The 20,610-nt window shown below is 43.1% G+C and overlaps 1 protein-coding gene across 2 annotated transcripts; it reads left to right on the top strand.

Moving 5' to 3' along the window:
* Window positions 1–242: 242 nt before the first annotated feature.
* PPA1 (inorganic pyrophosphatase 1) lies at window positions 243–20,543 on the top strand. 2 transcript variants are annotated; one of them, XM_077350474.1, is made up of 12 exons: window positions 243–408; window positions 5,760–5,824; window positions 9,353–9,433; window positions 11,642–11,695; window positions 13,482–13,601; window positions 14,901–14,987; window positions 16,469–16,595; window positions 17,751–17,878; window positions 18,261–18,346; window positions 18,535–18,604; window positions 19,315–19,354; window positions 20,164–20,543. In XM_077350474.1, the coding sequence occupies exons 1-12, from the start codon at window positions 279–281 to the stop codon at window positions 20,193–20,195; spliced, it is 1,020 nt and encodes a 339-aa protein (XP_077206589.1). In that variant the 5' UTR covers window positions 243–278; the 3' UTR covers window positions 20,196–20,543. The 2 variants fall into 2 exon arrangements, with proteins under 2 accessions (XP_077206589.1, XP_077206590.1); XM_077350475.1 differs by lacking the exon at window positions 9,353–9,433 and having other exon boundaries at window positions 244–408.
* Window positions 20,544–20,610: the final 67 nt, after the last annotated feature.

The following is a 20,610-nucleotide window of genomic DNA, read 5'->3' as shown; positions in this document are numbered from 1 at the left end:
ACTCCAGCCCCAAAACACAGCAGAGGGGATAGAACTGGAGGCCAGGGATTGCTCCGTCCCCAGTCGTAGGGCAGGGCGATCAGAAGCAACCTCCCGCGAGCCCCACCCGTCTCCACGCCAACAGAAACCCGGCGCCGCTCTTGCCATCCCCTCCCTGCACGGGAGAACGGCCTGGCTGCGGAGTCTGCGCAGTGCTGCGCGGCCAGCCAAGCCGCCGGAGAGGTGGGGGAGAAGGAGCGTGTGCGCCTGCGCAGCGGCGGGCGGGCGGCGGCCGTCCAATGAGCGGGCGCCGCCGGGAAGCGCCTGGCCTCTTTTCATTCTCGGCTGCTGTCGGCGCCGGCATCATGGCCAGCTACGGCGTGGAGGAGCGCGGCTGCCCGCACAGCCTGGAGTTCAGGGTCTTCTTCAGTGAGTCCCGGCGGGGAGAACAGAGGCCGGGGTGGCCGCCGTGTGGAAGGGCGGGAGCGGGGGGCTCACCCGCAGCCAGGCTCAGCGCGCCTCCCAGCCCTCAAGTGCTGCGCCCCGCTCGCGTCATGCCAAAGCTCGGCTCGGGAGTCTCCCTCCCTCCTTCCCTGCTTTGTCTTTTAGGGCAGGGGTAGTCAACCTGTGGTCCTCCAGATGTCCATGGACTACAATTCCCATGAGCCCCTGCCAGCATTTGCTGGCAGGGGCTCATGGGAATTGTAGTCCATGGACATCTGGAGGACCACAGGTTGACTACCCCTGTTTTAGGGGAATGTCTTTCTGGGGAGAAGGGCTTGAGGGGTGTGCTCGGAAGCAGGACGCTTGGGGTCCTGCCTCTGCAATAGAGGAGGGGGAGAGTGATGTAAATATAGAGTCCCTAAATGCTGGTGTGCTGCTTGACCTTCTTTAAAATGTAAGCTTTTGAGGATGGCCTTCTTTTCTTAGACTTCAGGTGTTGTGGGCTGGGCTGGGGGCTCTGTGGCTTGCAGTTGCCTCTGTAAAGTGCTGGAATAGAAGAAGAGCCCTCTGGGATTGAGCTACTTATTTAGTTAAGAAAGATTCTTAGGACGGCTTTGCTGAAATTCTAGACTACATTTAAAAAAACACGTGACAAGTTCTGAGTCTGTGATCAATCAATAGTTTATCATTGGAGCCGAAGGCACAACAACCAACCAAACAAAAGCATAAATAGTTCTGAGTAAGTGCACAGAGGGACTTCCCATGCTCAGGACACACCACATCCTCTGAGAGTTGGCTGCATGTCGGAATATATGGCTTCCAGAACGGGCTTCATCCCTGCATCCTTAAAGATGGTGCCTATGTCATTGTTCTATTAGGCTTCTTACAAAGAGAACAAGATGCTTCATAGTGCCTGTTAGGGGAACTAGAGGGCGATGGGAGAATGGAGAAGGATGCTGGTCCTCTGGATCCCTAGGGACTTGCATCTGTAGAGCAAAGTAGTTCTTCTCTGGGATATCTGCAAGTAATGTTAAATGTGCCCAGTTGCATCTTAAAGCTGAACACAATTTATTTCAGATTATTATTATGTTTTTGTTAGTGAAAGCTCACTTTGTCTGATGGATGTGAAACTATGTGAAAAGCAGATGTACCTTATGCAGCAGGTATATCTATCCAGAGTTTTGTACCACATGAATGTGGACTTTATGCATCTGGAAAATTAAAAGCTTTCTCAACCACGGTTTCATGAAACCTTAGAGTTTTGTAATGGCCCTGGAAGAGTTTCTTCAATAGGTGGGAGTTAAGTAATATTTTATATATTTTTTAAATTTGCTAAACATTTATTGTGTGATATGACCACAAATGGTCATGTTGAGCCACCACCACCCCTCCCAAAATGGCAAGTGATGGGCCTGGAGGGCCGTATTAACCATATCAACCATATTCTGCATGATCCTGCCATTTCTGGGGTTTCTCAAAGCCTGAAGAATGTTTCAGGAGTTTCTCAACAATAAAAAAGTTGAGAAAGGCTGCTCTATCTCATGACCTTATGCTGGCTTAAAACTTTGTTGGGCTTTAAGATACTGCTGGACTCTCATTTTTTTGCTCTCACAGACTAGCACAGTTCCTTCTCTGGGGAAAAATGGAATGAACCCAGTGTGGATTGGCATATTGAACCTTTGGGGCTACATACATAAATGCATGCATTTATATCTCATATATTGCCTAACACGAGATTATGCTTGCCCTTGACTTTATGCTGTCAAATTGTAATTGTAGTGAAAAGGAAGGAGCTAAAGGGCCACACAACCATATTATGTAACCTCAGCCTTATCTTTGAGTGTTATCTTGGTATTAAAATGTCTGCTTTTATGGGAGGGCTTAGACTGGATCAGGAGTTATGCCTAGTTCTGGGGTGTTTTTAAGAAGTGGGCTAGCAGCTGCCCTTGGGGAAATAATGGGGTTGTAGTGTGGTCAATAGAGTTTTGAGGAAATGTCTTTGCTTGAGGTGCTGGGAACTGGCAAATGAACACCTGGGGAGTGGCTGTCATTCAGCTCTCCCCCACAGGACAAACAAAGCTGAGTTTAAAGTCTGCCCAAGCTGCCAGATACAGTCAGTGAATGTGGCTGTAAAACCAAAGCCTTCTACAGTATAATCCTTTAAGGCGATTTTCTTTCCTCATTCGTGATGCCCCACCCCAAAGGGTCTGTTTTCACTGCACAGGTAAAAGTGGCTTTGTACAGCAAAAAAAGGATATTGGCCAAAGTTTACTTAATTGTTCTTGTCTGATCTGGCTTGTAAACTGGCCTGCTTAAATGAAGGACAGCTTCAGACAGCCTTGCACAATCTCTCTTTCCCCCTCTTGGCATGGTGAGATGAATTAGTTACTCCCACTTCTGTCCTGCAAACCAGGATTCCCTTGGGTCTTTGAGAGAGAAGGGGGCATTAAATTGCAAGAAGTCCTGGGTTTCCTTTCCTTGAGTAATTATTCTTGGAAGGCATTCTTACCTACTCCCTTGAACAGGCAGACTGGAGGAAAATGAAGCTGACAAGCAGCTGTATTCAGAATGTGAAGGCAAGTCCTTGTATATGCTCCTCACTGTTCATCTTGTTTCGTGGTGCACATACCTGTGGGTTTTATTGAGAGCTTGGGCTCTGAGTTCCTTAAAAAAAGAAGAAGAAGACTTCACTGCCACCACATACTGAGTTATTTTCAACAAGCCACCCCCCTTATCTTTCAGTCTCGACCAGGTCCAGCTCCACCAGCATATGTTGGCAGTTTGCCTTATACTTCCTGAAGCTGAAGTTCATGTGCTGCCTTGTTGCCTACTGACCAGATTTAGAGAGAGATTCCAGGTGGCTCTTCCTAATCAGCCTTGGCTTTCTCCCCCTTTCTAAATGAGGGTATACCATAAAAGTTTCCTTATGGAGAGTCTTGGTTCTGTAGCATCCGAGTACCTGTGACATGCAGAATGCTTCACAAGGTGATCATCTTATGCTCATGGGAATTTGTAATTTAGAATTAGAAAGGATTAATAACTTTTCTGTTCTTTCTTTCTATGACTACATCCTTGAGCAGATTATTGTTATTTTTTATTTATCATATTTTTGCTTAATTTACTGTTGTCTGTTCCAAGGGATCCTGCATTCAGTTAAGCAAAAGGAAACAATCTCAGACATTTTTCTGCAGGGATAGTGACAGATTTGAACTTGGTAGGACTTCACCATTGAAAAGTATAATGCCTATTGCTAATCAAGAACTTTTTGTATTAGTTAAAAATGCAGTGGGTACAAACAAGTAATTTGAATATTCAGTATACTATGAAAGACATTGCACTCAAAGCCTCATTTTTGAAAAACAAAGCAGCTCCATCTGATAACATATCCTGACACTGTATCAACTCCCTTCCTCCTTCACTGCTACACCGGCTCAAATATTTTATTTTTTGCTATTTTTAAACACAGGTTTTGGATTGGCTTTCCAAAGCCTTTTGCTCAGAGGACTTTCACTTTCCTTATGAACTGCATGTTCCAGTAAACATGACTAAGTGAAAGGAGGAGTGGAAAGAAATGTGCACAGGGGTACTTTCTTATGAGCCAAGATGGAAGACTCTTGACAGAGCTGAGAATTCTAAAAGATAGTTATGAGCCTTACAAGTCATTGTTTTACTTGGCTGCAGAATCAGTGAAATATTCCAAGTGGCTTTATAGTGAATCAATCCATTGGTCCATCCTGAAAGGCCTACATTGGACAGATATTTCCAGGCATTAGAAATGCCAGTGATTTAAAGGATGTTTCTGCTACAGGCAGCTGAAATTCCCTTCACATGCATGAGCCACATGGGGGTGTTTTTGTCTGGTGATAACCTATGTGGTTAAATCGCCTGTGAGTTTTTTAACCGCATTGAAAGTATCAACTGCTGCGTATCTCATACCTGTTCTGTACCCTACCAGGATCCATAGTGAAAGAGTCCAGTCCCAGTCCTTAGGATGTGACTGGCAAACTCACAGTTGCTTATGGTTTTCTTGGACAGAAAAAAGGTAGTGGAATTGTGGCATGTAGTTGTGTCTACACACATCTTTAACATTTTTAACACTGTCTTCTATGTAGAAAGTCTTTCTGTAGATCTTCACGCTGTCACAGGGCTGGTGTGGTATAGTGGATAGAGTGTAGAACTAAGAGGGCAGATGTCTGGGTTTGAATCTCTTGCTTAACTGCGGAAGCCTGCCAAGTTGACCCTGGGCCTATCACAATCTTTCAGCCTAACCTACGCTTGCAGGGCTGTTGTTGTGTGGAAGAAAGGGGGTGCTGGATCAAGGAGAAAAGAGGGATATAAATGAAAAAATAAGGTGATAGCTGGCTGGAATGTTCTTGTACCAGTTTGGCCTCTGGCCTTGACATTCATCAAGATTTAGCATGTGGGTAGGTGTGTTTTATATTTGACCCTCCCTGTGGAACTCTTGAAATGCCTGGATGAACCAACCTCTGTGCCAAAAGAAGAGAAAGAAAAGGAGCAGTAGGCAGGCTTACCTTAAGCCTGACAACCGCCTAGTGTTGGGAGGCTAGGGGTCACAACTTAGGCTGTGGGTATTGGAGCTGGTCTGTCTGGAAACCATGGTGGTTATGGGAAAAGATACTTGAATATGGGTTGCAAGTCACACATAAGTGTCAAAGGACACCTGTGCTGAATTTTATCTCTGATTGGAAGGAACCTGATTTAGAAGCGGAGTCTAGAACAGATGTCCTTAAGGTGGTTGTGAGCTGTACAGCAGTACTGATTCTAGGGGTCCTGTGTAAGATGGGAAGGGCAGAGTAGAGCAGTTTATGGAAAAAATACTCTATAAACATTTGCCCTCCATAAGACATGCAATCATTGCAATAGTTTTGTTGGTGCTAGAATTCACTGATTTCATTGGTCAGGTAGAGCTTTGCCATTTCAAATTCTGTTGGCTTTCTAACCATGGTAAAGGTATCCCCTGTGCAAGCACCAGGTCATGTCTGACCCTTGGGGTGACGCCCTCTAGCGTTTTCTTGGCAGACTCAATACAGGGTGGTTTGCCATTCCCTTCCCCAGTCATTACTGTTTACCCCCCAGCAAGCTGGGCACTCATTTTACCGACCTCAGAAGTATGGAAGGCTGAGTCAACCTTGAGCCGGCTGCTGGGATTGAACTCCCAGCCTCATGGGTAGAGCTTCAAACAGCATGTATGCTGCTTTACCACTCTGCACCACATGGCTCTTCTAGCCATGGTACTTGGGTCCTATTTTACTGTTGCAATGTATGACTATAACTGAGGAATTGCTCTTGATTGCTTTTTTGTTTTTGTTTTCCAGAGGATGATAAAGGAGAATACATCTCTCCATTGCATGACATCCCAATGTATGCAGATGCTCACAAGGTAATAATTCTGTGTTTATACTAGAGCAAAATTTTGGGGTCTCTTGCAGAGTGCATACAGGGGATGTTATTAGATACGAGTTTGTTTTGGTTTACCTCTAAAGGCTGAATGCTGTTTCTCAGGTGTGTTCATACTGGCTAAATTTAAACCAACTAACAAATACATAGTCAACTCCCTGCATTTTCCTTAAGTTATGCTGCTTAAACTACAGGTGACAAAGCAATGAACAGCCTGAATACAGCTTGAGAAATTAGTCCTTTATTACTGGACTTCTAGCTGTTGGTGACTTCTTCAGCTCCAGTTTTACTTTTTACTCACTTCTTTGAACAAGCAGTTCCTACCTCACCCTGCATTTCAATGGGAGGAAATGTGGAACATTCTAACCTTCCTATAGTGCTGGGTGTTTCGTGTCCAGTTCTTACAGCTTATATTCCTCCCACACCCTCCTGTTCTTTCCTGGCCTTTCAAACTTTGGTTAAGACCTAATCAAGTTCCTGAAGGCTCCTCTCTGAGAAATTGATGTCATGCAGACTTGCAGTTACCAGGGAAATAAGGGATGAGATGGAGCCAAGCACAGGTGTAAGTGAGATCAGGTCACCTGGAGCTTCAAGGCCAGAAACCCAGAGGGAGTTTCACACTCACGTTCCATCTCATTAGCACAAGGAACCCTGTGGGCAAGTTGCTTGATTGTGAGTACCTGCTAGCTGTGGACGTATGTGGCCATGTGTCTTCGCAACACATCTAATTAGCTGAAGAGGATCAGGCCAGCAAAGGGTAGTCTGGCATTTTAAAAAAGACCATTGGTTTTAGTTCGTTCCTTTGGATATTCCATCCAGCCATCCTCTTGACTCTAGGCTGCTTCTTGGATTTGGGACTTCTTCTGTATGGACTGCCTGCCTTCATCTGACCAGGTAGCATCTGGGTCAGGGGACTAAAGCCGGAATAAGTATTCTGAGATAGTTATTTGGTTTTATTATTTTCTTCTCTGTTTTACATTGCTTCTGGATTTGTATACTGTTTCATGTTTCTTTTCAATAACCCGTATTAATTTTACTCCTGTGGTGATATTTGACATAAACCCGGGACCGTGGCCTGTTTTAGCTACAGTTCCCAAGTAGTTGTTTGTGGAACTCAACTTGCAAGGGCTTACCTCTTGATTAATACCTGGCAGAGCAGGAGGCTTGGTCCTTCGTTCTCACAGAGGAGGGTTAGCATTAGAGGGGCTGCTGGTGGCTCATGACTTTCACCCAAAGTCACCTTCTTCCTGCTCCATTTGGGTGGTCCTAATGTTACTGAGAATGAGCTCACCCTTCTCACCTGAATGGAGCAGGTTGCTAAAACCCTTTAATGGCAGGGCAAATATTTATGTACATGAGCATGTAGCTGGATTCTAAATTGTAAATGTCACAGGAATGGGATAGCTTTGGTGCCACTTTCTTCTTGTCTGTGAACATGTAGACTCAGTTACAGACCAGTAGCAAAAGAAAAATAGGACAAAAGAACTTGTATTCTAGGGTAAAAGACTGAGTGTAGGATTTAAGTGAAAACCATGAGGAAAATGGTAGGAAAGCCAGCTGGATTCAGAATCTTGACTAAGGGCAAACTCGGAAGTTCCGTCAAAACAGGAGTTGTACATCTTGTTGGAAATTAGGGCTGGGTGGAATGTAGAGAGGAAACTGAGATTCTGGCTCTTAATCTAAGACTCTGCAGGCACAGCATTTCTGCCATGGTTTTTTATTGATAATTGCACAAGAAGATGGATTTAAAAAATCCAGGCTGCATTCAGGGGTTTCAGACACTTATTCATCATGCCCTGGAGCTGTTTTAAAATGCGGAATTGTACACTCGATTGAAGGCAGCTGAGATTCTGTGTGATTGATCTGATTAGGAGTCGTGCACTGCCCCACTTTGCCTCTTCCACCTCGCTTAGTTTTCTTTATTGTGAATTTGTATGATTGCAGGTGCACATTCATTCTTCTAGGCACCCTGTCAATTTTTGTCCAGCAGTTCATTTTGGTGCAGTGAAACCTTGTTACTCCTAAAGACTATCTCAAGATTCTCCCTCTTCACCTTTATATCTGTTTTAAATATATGGGAGTAACTACGTGAACTATAAACCGGCTTCAGTGTAGTGGCAGAAAGGTGTTATGCATATCCTCCTGGGCTATGTGATTTTTAAAAATGATTTTTGCATTCAGTTCTGCCAGCAGCTGCTAGTGAGTTGGAGCAGAAGTAAGGAACCCTAACCAGGTTGTGCATTTCTTTTACTGGGAAGATGTTGGCAGCAGCATATTCCTTGTGAAGGTTTGTTAGACCCTTAAGATCTGGACTTTCTGAAACAAACCTCTGTAAATTAAATGTGTTCCTATATAATTTTATTATTATTCATTTTGAAAATGAGCCTTTAGTTAAAATAAGCACGTATGTATGTTACAAGCACCTCTTACCTGTCAGAATCCCTGTCGATTCCCTTTCCAATTAGAACATTTGGCATAATAGCAGAAATGATTTATTGAAGAAGTAGTACAAGGTTCATGATTATACTTGCTGAAACTGATTTGGTAAGCAATACATTCATTATTATAAGCCCGGGTTCCCATCCCCTACTAACATACACATTTCTCAATTAGAGCAGGTGGAACTACAATCTTTCCCAAAGAAAAGTGCATGGAACAGTGTCACGCCCAAGTGCACATTGCATCATTTGTGCCAAGATGGCCAAGGCCAGGCTCCCCGATAACATTCCACCTTCCTTTCCCCCATGGGCCCACCCCCTGTGAAGGAATTGGCTAATTAGACTACACAGTGAATGAAGCAAAACAATAAAAATGGTTGCAAGCAGTTTTCACGCCTGATCCCTGCCCCTTGTTTCACTAACTATGAACAATTGGCATCAACAGATTACCACTGATGCCTCACAGAGAACAATATCAGATGGCCATGGCAGGAGGCCAACAGGCAGATCCTGGCGTAATTTGACACAGGAGTTGGGAAGTAACATTTCTAGGCCCAGCCCAGTGATTCATCTTGATAGCAAAAAATCAGGTGAATGTGCAGGGAAAGAGCAAAGAGCAGAGTTGTTCTGTAGAGTTGCGACAGTAAGGATCATGAGTAATAGGTGCATATCAGGTATTTAGAAATGTGGTTCGTCACAGTGTGTCCAAAGTTAGATTAACTATCATCAAGATAACTTCGTTGAAAGAAATAAACTGGCTTTATAGATACATCTGGTGGCTGTGAACAATAGCCAAAGGATTTGCCAGAGCTTGCCTGCTGCAGGGGCAGCCATTGACTGCACTGGGTGCCAGAAACCTGTGTTTGAGCTGTGGGAATGAACCCAAGGGTCATCTTTCGGCAGCCGAACTGCCTCCGTGTATAAGAAGAGCTTGTTTGGAGAGACCTGCAGCTTGCTTCTCTCTTTGAGATGGGAATCTGAAAGATAATGGCTGAAAGCTAGCATTTTATTGTTCTAGGGACTAAACAGTGCACCTCAGTGCTGGATTTCATTTTTCTCTCTTTTTATTGCAGGGATGGCTCTCCAAGTCAGCTTCCAGGGTTCTGCACAACCTCAGTAGCAGCCTTGTTAGGGAGAACAGTTTAGGGCAAAAGGTTGCGTTATTCCCTCTTGTCTCTGATGGCTAATTCTGGTATTTTCAGATCCCGCGAGGATTATAAAGTATCTTGCAGTTTGCTAAATCTATCAGTACTGTGACCTTGTTTTCATTATATTTTTTAAGTATATGTGGTTATATGGTAACCTGTCATATCTTAGAATTTAGCGCTTGCCCAGAGCACAGCAAAGCTAACCTGCTTCTTGTTGTATATAGGAATGCTGATATTTGTATATTCTCGTCTGGAAGTTTCCTTTGCCTCCAAGTAACAACCACAGTCAAGACTATTTTGCCATGCATTCTTGGCTTTCCTTCCCTGCAGAATTCCCTGCATCCATATGCTAGTAGAAAGCTCATCAAGTAGATTAAACATAATTACCTATAATTAAAGCATAAACCATTAAAAGTGTGTATAACAGATAAGTCAAGCTCCTTGAGATTTAAAATTTTACCAGCCAGCTGGGGAATGTAATGCTCCAGGAACTAAAAGTAGTTCAAACTTCAGCTTGATGAGTAGCATAACACTGGGGAGGAAAGAACCTTTCTTCCTTCAGCAGGGGGAAAAAAAGACAGCATCCATAAGATTGTACAGACTCATGCCTGTGTACTCCTACAGATGCTGTCTTATTTTTTTCCCTGCTGAAGGAAGAAAGGTTACCCCCCCCCACCCACCCAATGTTATGCTATTCATACAGCTGAAGCTAGTTCACCCCTAATTCTCCTGTTTCATTCTGTGGATCCACATAGCTGACATTTGTGGCTGAACCTCTAAGAAATTAGCTGGACCTTAGTTAGATTGGAAGTCAAGGGCTGCATTTTGTTACTGAGTCTTTGTGTAGCTCAAAAGTTGTGTCTGAGGCCTAGGGTTTTTTTACCTTAAAATCTGAAAACATGGCAGCCAAAGTAGGACCAGTGTGGTAGAATTGTTAAAGCAGTGAGGCTGAGGGGCTAAACGTGGCTTGCTAGGAAGAAAACCAACTGGCTACACACAAGAAAGAGCAGAACTGTCACAACAGAGGTAGCCACCCAGGAAAAGAGCACACTGCCATGGGGTGGTGGTGGGGGTGGTGGTTTTAATTCCCTTCCTCCATTACCTGCTTGCTCTCTCCTGGGACACCCTGACAGTCTCACCCAACCTCCTGAGCTTCATGCCGCAGAGAGAGAAGCCCTTCACGGCAGATGCAAAAGGGCTGGCTAGTCAAACAGTGGGGAGGGGAGACCTTCATAGAAGTACCCTGGTCATTTAAAAGATTCTAGTTACATGTTTAATATTACAATAAAATCAGAGTCCAGTAGCACCTTTAAGACCAACAAAGATTTATTCAGGGCATGAGCTTTCGAGTGCAAGCACTCTTTGTCATGCCCTGAATAAATCTTTGTTGGTCTTAAAGGTGCTACTGATTTTATTGTGCTACTTCAGACCAACACGGCTACCCATTTGAATCTATGGTTAATATTAGCAACTGAATTTTATTGTGTGTGTGCTTGGGGTCGAACACAAGGCTTCCAATGCTCATGTGGCTCTCCTGGTTGATGGTAATAGCAAATATGGAATGAGCGGCATGGTGTTAGATGGTTGGGCTACAATCTAGGAGACCCAGGTTTGAATCCCTACTCTGCCATGGTAATTCACTGGGACACCTTGGTCCACTCACACAGTATTAGCCTAACCTAACCCACTAGGGGTTTTATGAAGTAGTAAGTCCGTGTCAGGGAGGAAGGCAGAGTATACATTGTCTGGATAATCTAAATTCCCATTATCTCTGTTAGGACTATTTCTTCTGTCACCTTTATGGCATGGTTCCTTAGGGGGTTTACTGGGGTAGCCAAACTATGGCTCTTGGCCAGCTTAAGAAGGCTAATAACAGAGTAGCTTATAGTCTGAATTTATTATGGGAGGAGCAGTAGAAACATTCTTTCTATCCCTGCTTCTGTCAACAGTATAAACTGGAAGGAACTCAAAAGCAGGATTATCCATCTATACCCCCTAGTGATCAAATAATCCAAATTTTTAAAATCCTAACCTTTACTGCTCTTGGAAGTATAACCTGTACACACTGCTTCCCTATATTCAGTTAATTACTAAATTAAATCCGTTCTACTGTGCAAAGGAAAAATATATCAATTGTATGGGATCATCATGGAATTATGTGTTCAGGTCTAGCTTGTAGTGATGGTGTATGTCTTTCTGGCTTGTCCTTTTCAGGATGTATTCAACATGGTCGTGGAAGTACCCCGATGGACAAATGCTAAGATGGAGGTAAATTTCTTGATGAAATTGTACTTTGTGCCTTGACTTTCTCTTATTCGTAATCCTCATGGAATATTTGATTTCGCTGTTCAAGGCTGCATCCACGGGGGGGGGGGGGTGTTACAAGAAAAGGGAGTCCTGCAGGAATGTGTGAGAATGGCATCTACCCCCTGGTCCTGCTTCTCTTCTCCCACTGTTGTTTAGCAAAGTGCAGGGGAGTTGGCACTTGCACCTCAACCCTTCACTGGACCCCTGAGACCCCGTGTGGCTCAGCAGGGAAGGGGAAGCCTTTTAAAGGTTGTGGGAAAGCTGCCTTACAGCACTCTGAAAGTGGAGCTTTGCTTCCAGTAGGGCAGTGAAGGGTGTGTCCACTCTATGGCCACTCTGAAGACTCCCTTTTAAACAAAGGAGAATTTTTTTTTTGATATTTTTGGCTAGCCAAAATGACCAAGTCTGATACCACCAGATAACCACAGTTGAAGTGCATTTAAAGGGCAGTCCCTTTAAATGCTTTCAGATTGAAGTCTCACCTTGGAGAAGGCATTTAAAGGGACAGAATTCACTACTGCCATTTTTGCAAAAGGTATTTAAATTTTAAAGGGACCGTGTTCCCTTTAAAGTTTAAATGCCTTTCCCCCCCTCTATTGGGCTTTTAGAATTGGAACATCTGGTCCAATCTTTTTCAAACTTGTGTGTGTGTGTTTGGAGGAGAGATTACAGCAGTATGCTGCAAATTTGGTTCCTTTACCTAACCCCCTGCCAGATAACCATGGATTATAGCCTCTATTATAGCCTAAGGCAGGGGTAGTCAAACTGCGGCCCTCCAGATGTCCATGGACTACAATTCCCAGGAGCCCCCTGCCAGCATTCGCTGGCAGGGGCTTCTGGGAATTGTAGTCCATGGACATCTGGAGGGCCGCAGTTTGACTACCCCTGGCCTAAGGGGACCATTAACTATTACTAGAACCATCCCCATAGTCTATAGTGGAGATAAGAAAACCTGGCATTACCAAATCCAAATACCATTCCCGCATTGGGCTTTGGGAATACTGGAAAATATCTATATTTTTCAGGTTCAACATACCTGAACTCCAAAAATACCCTTTTTTGGCACACCCCTTCTCCAGGTAAAAGGGAAAGTCCCTGGGAGCATCAGGGAATAAACACAAAGTCCTGTGGACATTCCCCCTTAACATGGGGTGCCTCTGCTTTCCATGCAGGGAAAAATGCCCTTGTGGAAACAGCCAAATGTGTTTGTTGGATAAAGTAGTATCCATTTTAAATCAAGATATCAGATCTTAAATGCTATGAGAAGAAGAATCGTGGACAAGCCAATCTTGCTTGCAGCCCGTCCTAACTGACCCGGGAGAGTCATATACGCTCTTTGAAGACAAGGCAGAATGAAAATATTCTAGACAAGTCAAAGTGCTAATGCTAGCAGTTTTTCTAAGGCTGTAAACATATAGGAATAAATCTGCCACACAGTGGGATTCCCTTGAGAGTAAACATGCATTGGCTTGCACTACAGGCTTGTTAATATTGGGGGAACAATACAAATAATGTAAAAGTAATGGGAGTACAAAATACGGAAGGTGTTCTTGCAGACAGATTCCTCCAACAGTCTACATTATTTGAGACAGTGACTAAATTTCATAGTTCTTGTTCATATGGCTATGCAATGTGGAAAGGATTAACTGGCACATCTGTATGAAAAGTCTCAGCCTTGGATTGATTAAATGGATTTATTTGTAGAATCTTCTGTAAGTACCACACTAAGTGAATGATTCCATTTCAGATTGGGACCAAAGATCCTTTAAACCCAATTAAGCAAGATGTGAAGAAAGGAAAGCTACGTTACGTTGCTAATGTGTTTCCTTACAAGGGATATATCTGGAATTATGGTGCTATCCCACAGGTATCTTAATACACTGTGCCTGTTCTCTGTTTTTGAAGTTGTTGAGCATTAATGTTCATTGTGCTGCCTCTAGGAAGTGTTATATTTCAGGGAATTACGTTAGTAAAATAAAGTTTTATCTACCTCTCCCCCCCCCCTTAATGCTAATGAGGGGAAATTTGTTTTTCAGCACCCAGCTAAGTAGTTTGCAGGCTGTCCAGAGAAAGGGGAGAGTGTGTTGTAAACAAGGAGATTATTGGATCCAATCACTTTATCCCCTGATGGGAGAAAGGGGTGGGGTGCCATCCAAAAGGCTGTGTTTGAGTTCACAGGATCTGCATGGATAAAAGCCATGTGGGAGTTGTAATGAGGAGCTGGCCAAGATGGGGTGAAAAAGCTGCTTGGATTCAATATACTGTGTAGTGAAAGCATTTGCACTGCGGTCTTTTCATGACAGTATTGCTGTTTTCTACCTGCTGTAAAATTCTCTAATGTTTTGTTGGAGAAAGGATTAGGGAAAAGACATTGTCAGTTACATCTTTGCCCTTGGTTGACATTGTGCTTTCCAGCTTCTGCAGGTCTCCATTAGACCTCTGTGCTTGTCTTCTAACACATGTTCTGAAGCTGCCCAAGTTTGATTGCAAAATTGCCTCTGGCTTGCTTTGCTCATGTTGATTTTGTTTTGTCTTGATCCTGTCAGGAATACTCTTGACTGCTTTCAAGCCAGTAGCCTTAGGATTCCAGTTGAATGGAGCTTGCCAGGATATTTTTTAAAATGCTATTGTGTAAAATGTTCCGGAGTTGGTGCCCTGCCAAGTTCATAATGATTCTACTTCTGACCTGGAGGGAAGTTGGGTCAGCTTCTATTAAAGCAATCATAAATGGCAGCTTCCCTCTGGCATGTGTGTCTGTGGCTTCCCTACAAGCTGCCACTCTTCTAATTGCGCCGATGTTTGACTCTCCTGGCCTCACCTTCATGAGAACAGGTCTGTGTTTGTGACACATGTGCAAACTTCAGATACAGGAAAATCAATGTTTTGTGCATTTGATTAAATGGCCTGGCACTAGTCTGAAATAATCTCCTAAATCCTTCTATTATTTCTTTTTCCTTTCAAGAGAAATTGATTCTGCCAGCTGTTCAGAATGGCTGCTAATTTTCAGCAGCCAGTTTTGAGGCTGCCTTAGAAGGCCTTAAGGAGGAAAATAAATGTCATTTATTTTTTCTTTAATAATGTAGGATCATAATTTAAGCCTTCCAATGTCAATGATGAGGCGGGACACAACTACGTATTTAAGACTTTGCTCTTTTCCTCCACATAGACATGGGAAGATCCTGACCATAGAGATGAAAATACTGGCTGCTGTGGGGATAATGACCCAGTTGATGTTTGTGAAATTGGAAGCAAGGTAAGTTATTAAACTGCAAGATAATCTGTGAACTTCGGCATCAGTGAAACTTCTGATTCATAACTGTTTAGATCAGGGGTAGTCAAGGGCATTCGCTGGCAGGGGGCTCATGGGAATTGTAGTTCATGGACATCTGGAGGGCCACAGTTTGACTACCCCTGGTTTAGATGGTGACTCTTGATTGGCTGGGATGATCCTTTCTCCTTTGCTTTCCCTGTCCTGTTTTGATTGCCTCCTTTTCTCAGCAAATGAGAGTTTCTTGATATCTGTGAGCCAGCTAAACTGTTGCTTTGCAAGAATGGGGGACTTCCAGGAAGAAGTGTAGAAGTGGGTGTGGAGGGAGAATGTCATGCAAGACTAGAGTTCTGGAACAAATGACCAAAGCAGTGATTTAAGCATTACATTACATCTGCACTCATGAGATCATATTAGTGATTGATGAGTTGATCTGTCTAGGAAACCATACTGAAAATCTCTGAATGTTTTTCTTAAGCTGCTTAAGTGAGAATTATTTGCATTGCTTTCATCATGATGGGTGATAGAACTTCTGCTCAGGGAGGTTTCTTTTACTTAACTCTGTTCGCTAATTCTTCCCTTCCATGCATGTTCTGCATTGGCTCTTTGGTACATGGTCACCGCAGCTGCCGCAGTGACTCACCACCCCTTTTGTTGTTCAAGCATACACTACCACACAATAGCAGCTTACAAATAAAATCCCTGCAGTTGTCTTGAATGCTCTCCTCCCCGTTCTTTTCCAGACAATGGGGACCAAAGCTGCCTGCATCTTTCCCTTTATATCATCACAAAGAAAGACTGCAGACGTTCATATTTAAAAAATGAAAACTGAGTTCAGAAGAATTAAAATAGAAATAGATAAGTGGTCATAGACTGTTACAATGCAGTAGTGATTTCTGTTGTTTTTTTAAAGCCCACAAACATTACAGCAGAGCTACTCCTGGCACCCTCCAACACCTTTCCAGCTTCCAGTCTGGAGAACTAGGTTTGATTTCCCTACTCCTCCCCCACACTCAGTCAGCTGGATGATCTTGAGCTAGTCACAGAGCTCTTTCAGCCACACCTACTTCACAGAGTATGTGTTGTAGGAAGAGGAAGGCAAGGCAAATGTAAGCCACTTTGAGACTCCTTTGGATAGTGAAATCGGGGTACCAAGAACAGCTCTTCTTCCTCATTCCTCTTTCCACTGTTTTTCTAAAAATTTCTACTTTTGTCCCCCGTGCTTGGGCTTCCTCTCCATGTGTGACTCCACTTCCCATGATAGCCATTTTGTGATTGCACCCACTCTATTGTGTCCGTATTTCAAAGATGCCACGCAGGCTCAGAAAGTCTGGGGACACCTGCTCAGGCAGAACTAATAACAGCTCAGCAGATTGCTGAATGATGAGCTATACTTCTCTCAGCTTTATCTACTGTAGCTTTTTCGGCTTAGGAACCTGACCTTCGGGTATGTGTGTCTCCTGTAGGTGTGCAGCAGAGGAGAAGTAATCCAGGTGAAAGTCCTTGGTACGCTGGCCTTGATTGATGAAGGCGAGACAGACTGGAAGGTCATTGCAATCAATATCGAAGACCCTGATGCTGCCAGTTACAAGAGTGAGTATCACAGAAGGAGAAGGGTTTATACATCTTTGGGTTTTGCTTTCTCCCTATTGGAAAACCCCTTTAAATCCTCACTGTGGTAGGTTGAGGGCTTTGTGCATAGCAAGGCTGGCATGATGTTTGTTTAATGAGAACAGCATATTCCCAACCGTGTAGACACTGGCAGGCAGACTGTTGCCACTGCAGGAGCGCAAATCTTATGGGAAGGGGATCACAGAAATTTTGCTGCTCTTGAATTGAATACGAATTTGCATGCATAGACCAAAGAAAGCATAAGAAAAGTCTGTTGAATCCCCATAATTGAAAACGTCAGCTCTGGAGGACTTCAGCCAAAGGGTGGTTGTAATTGAATTTTAGGTTTCGTATTTCAAAGGACAGAACCCAGATCTGGGTTGTTTGCTGCCGTCAGCATCAAGCAGTAATGCCCTGAGACTCTTCTAGAGGGAGGCCAATCAGAAAGAAGGGGCTTGGGGTATTGTCCATGGCCTCCATACCCAATTGAACAGCATTGGCAGGACTTCCAAGTACCTTTGTAAGAAGCAGCCCATTTTAAAATTATCCTTTGCTGGAGGTGCTTGCTTCTTGGGTTTCAGCACTTAAGGATATATTGATATGGATCGTGTGTGGCTGGGTGCATTATGCATGGCCTACATATGGTGCTCAAGCAGGACTGACAAATAACATGGCTACCTTAGAGTTTTACCTTCTGGGGGGCACTTTATTTGTTTTTGAAATACTTGTGCTTCCGAAGTTCTACAAAACTGTTAATCCCTTAAACCAGGGGTAGTCAATCTGTGGTCCTCAAGATGTTCATGGACTATAATTCCCATGAGCCCCTGCCAGCATTTGCTGGCAGGGGCTCATGGGAATTGTAGTCCATGAACATCTGGAGGACCACAGGTTGACCCCTGCCTTAAACACCACCAAGTTGCGGTACAAATGGCCACTCCAGAGGGTCAGGGTATAAATCTTTTTTAAAAGGGAGGTATTAAGAAACACATTTTTGGTGCGGAATGTATTTGAGTATGGGCCACATAACCTTTAGTTTACAATCTCCAGTATCGTTAGTAAGATGCTTAATGTTACATTCTTTTGGACTAGAGTCTGAGTATATGCTTCTCTCCCCCCCCCCCCCTCTCTTCCGGACAGATATTGATGATGTCAGGAGGCTTAAACCTGGATACTTGGAAGCTACAGTGGATTGGTTTAGAAGATACAAGGTGCCTGATGGGAAACCAGAGAACAAGTTTGCGTTCAATGGAGAATTTAAAGACAAGGTTTGTGTTTGTTTGTGTTCCCTAAAGTCAGTCAAAATTTGACAGGTTAAGCCTTTGCTGTTTTGCATTAGTAAAAAAATGAATACAGAATCAAAAGCATAACATATGTTTGTACATACAATCCATGAAATAATGTATGCTTCTGTGTGGGGTGCTTTCTGTACAAGCTCAGAATCCAAAAGAACAAAGCTTATATGTACATAAAACAAAGAAAGCTGGAAATTTCGGAGAGGAATTTGAATGGGACAGTGTAAAATCCTCTTTGTCCAGATGTATTTTAAGGTTTCCTTATGCTAGGAGAAATTCTTAACGCTAGGCACTGCTGGCATCTTAAGCATTTAAAAGGGGTGCTGAACTTTGTTTTCCTTTTCTAAAATCTTAGAACTTTGCATTAGACGTCATCAAAACCACTCATGAATTCTGGAAGGCTCTAATATATAAAAAGAAAGAAGGGGGAGAAATGAACTGGTAAGTTATTCTTCTTCTGCAATTGCTGCCAAAGTTGGAAATGAAATTGTGTGCACAACTGTTGCCGTACATTCTTGCATTACTCAGTACAAATATTTGATCGTGTCTTGATAAATATTATAGGCATTTTTTTCAAGATTCTCATGTTGACTAATGCACTCAAGAAATGTGGTTATTTTCTCTTCTAGCACAAATGCAACTTTATCAGACAGTCCTTTCCATCTCAATCAAGCAGCTGCTAAAGCTATAGTGGATGCAGTAAGTAACTCCAGTTAACTCAGATTCACCTGATACGTTGGGTTTCTGTTCTAATTGGCAGGGGTTGGCTCTGTTCTGTCTTCCACTGCAGTGCAGAAAATTTGCAGATTGATCATTTTTTAATAAAGCAAAGCAAGTTCTAGTTTTTATGGCTACAACAGTAGGCTTTAAGGTATATTCTCCAGATAACACCCATCTAGAGGATGTTGAGTAGAATTTTGGTGATTTAAGAAGTGGGCCTACTTATGCCCTGGAGAGAACAAACCAGGAATCCCTTAGTGCCGCAAGGATGTTCATTACAACAGTAGCTGAAAACTCTAATTTAGAATCTGGTAAGCACAAGAATCAAGAGACAATATTATGATTCTGTTGCCATTAATTTATTCTAGGAAAAAGAAAGAAAGAATCTGTCTCATGGCTTAATTAAAGAGCAAAAGTTTAAGGGTCTCTGTTATCTCTTTTATTTATTTAGACTTGGACTCTGCCAGAATGGTCTCCAGATTATATTCCATTTTCAGTGCTTCTGTCAGTGGCAGAACGAGTCCATTCTTGTTAATCACTTAAAAATATAATTAGGCTGCCGCTCTTCTGGTATGGAGAGTCAAGGCTGTAAGCTAGCTATAGTTAATGACAGATCAGTGAGAGACTAACACTGTTACCCCTTTAGAACAAGAATTCTGTATGTGACATGATCTGAATCTCGATTTCAGCTACCAGATTGTGGACCTGCCAATCCAATACCAGCTGATGGTAAGCTTCCTTAATTCAGACTCTTGAGAGTGGCATGAGAGACTGTTGTCTATGAGAAATCCTGGAATTAATGATAACCATGCCGCATCAGAACTTATGTTTGTTTATGGTATTACTTACACCAGGAATTGCCAACCGCTCAACGTTTCCCTTTTAATAAACTAAGAAACAGGGTCCAACATTAAAACACTTTATATTATTGGTCTAGGACCCAGTTTCTCTAGATTAGCGATCCCCAACCTGTGGGCCGCGGACCACATGTGGTCCTTCGACTAATTGGAGATGGGCCCCGAAGGACACCTTCCCCCCCCCCCGGCCCTTTACAACGCACTTCATTGTTGTGGTGTGTCTGTATCTTATTTTGAAGGGATGTTTAAACATTACCATAGCGATCAGAGAGCGCTAGGGCAGTGGTTGAGAGTAGAGAGGAGTAAACCACTGGGCCTCAGTAAAAGGCGTTGAGTGGTCCCCGGCATTGAGTGGTCCCCGGTAATAAAAAAGTTGGGGATTACTGTTCATGTGTTTTGGGAGGGTGTGAGGGGGGGAGTATAGCTCATAGTAATGTCAGATACAGGTTTGATGTGTGCTAAGCAAAATTTCCCTGAAACTGTTCCAGGATGGTTCTTTTTATTTTGCCACTTTATGCCTCCATGGGACACATTAATTTAACTCTCCCCTATGGGATGTAGATTAACAAGATATTTGGCTCTGCTTCTGTGAAGTCAAATTGTGGCTCGCAATACCTTACAAATGTTTACCATTGATACTAAAGGTGTTTTTCTATCTTCATTTTCCTCCGCCAACCCCAGTGGACAAGTGGTTTTACTATGAGAAACAGTGAAGTGAAGCCAGACGTTGCAGTAGCTGCTGTCCTATTACCCGGAATTCAGCTGCGCAGAACTAGATGAAGAAGGATAATATTGGTGTCAAAACTGATGTTCTAAACATGCACAGCTTACAATACAACAGATGCTGCATACTTAACAATAATGTGTGCTCAAAGTGTATCCAGGTCCTACAGAATCTGAGCAGTAATTTTGTAAAGTATTAGCTTGACAGTCTTTGGTTAAGTATCATGGCATTAATTGTGTACAAACACACTCATGTTTGTTGTTTACTGGATACGAGTAATCAGTGAAGATACCAGTGAATTCCTGAATACCAAGAAAAAAAATTATTTTGAACCCTATTTGGCGTTTTCTGTCTTCATTACGATAAATCAACATATCTAAACATGGATACCTAGGAAAATGAAT

This window comes from Paroedura picta, chromosome 8, assembly GCF_049243985.1.
Source record: "Paroedura picta isolate Pp20150507F chromosome 8, Ppicta_v3.0, whole genome shotgun sequence".
In the NCBI taxonomy this organism is placed as follows: domain Eukaryota; kingdom Metazoa; phylum Chordata; class Lepidosauria; order Squamata; family Gekkonidae; genus Paroedura; species Paroedura picta.
The sequence above is the reverse complement of the archived record's forward strand: the minus strand, read 5'-3'. Positions and strand labels throughout refer to the sequence as shown.

Coding starts and splice junctions, on each gene's coding strand:
- PPA1 (XM_077350474.1), top strand. CDS start 279: ATGAGCGGGCGCCGCCGGGAAGCGCCTGGCCTCTTTTCATTCTCGGCT. Junction 17,879..18,260: donor ATGGAGAATTTAAAGACAAG/GTTTGTGTTTGT, acceptor CTAAAATCTTAG/AACTTTGCATTAGACGTCAT. Junction 18,347..18,534: donor GAAGGGGGAGAAATGAACTG/GTAAGTTATTCT, acceptor TTTCTCTTCTAG/CACAAATGCAACTTTATCAG.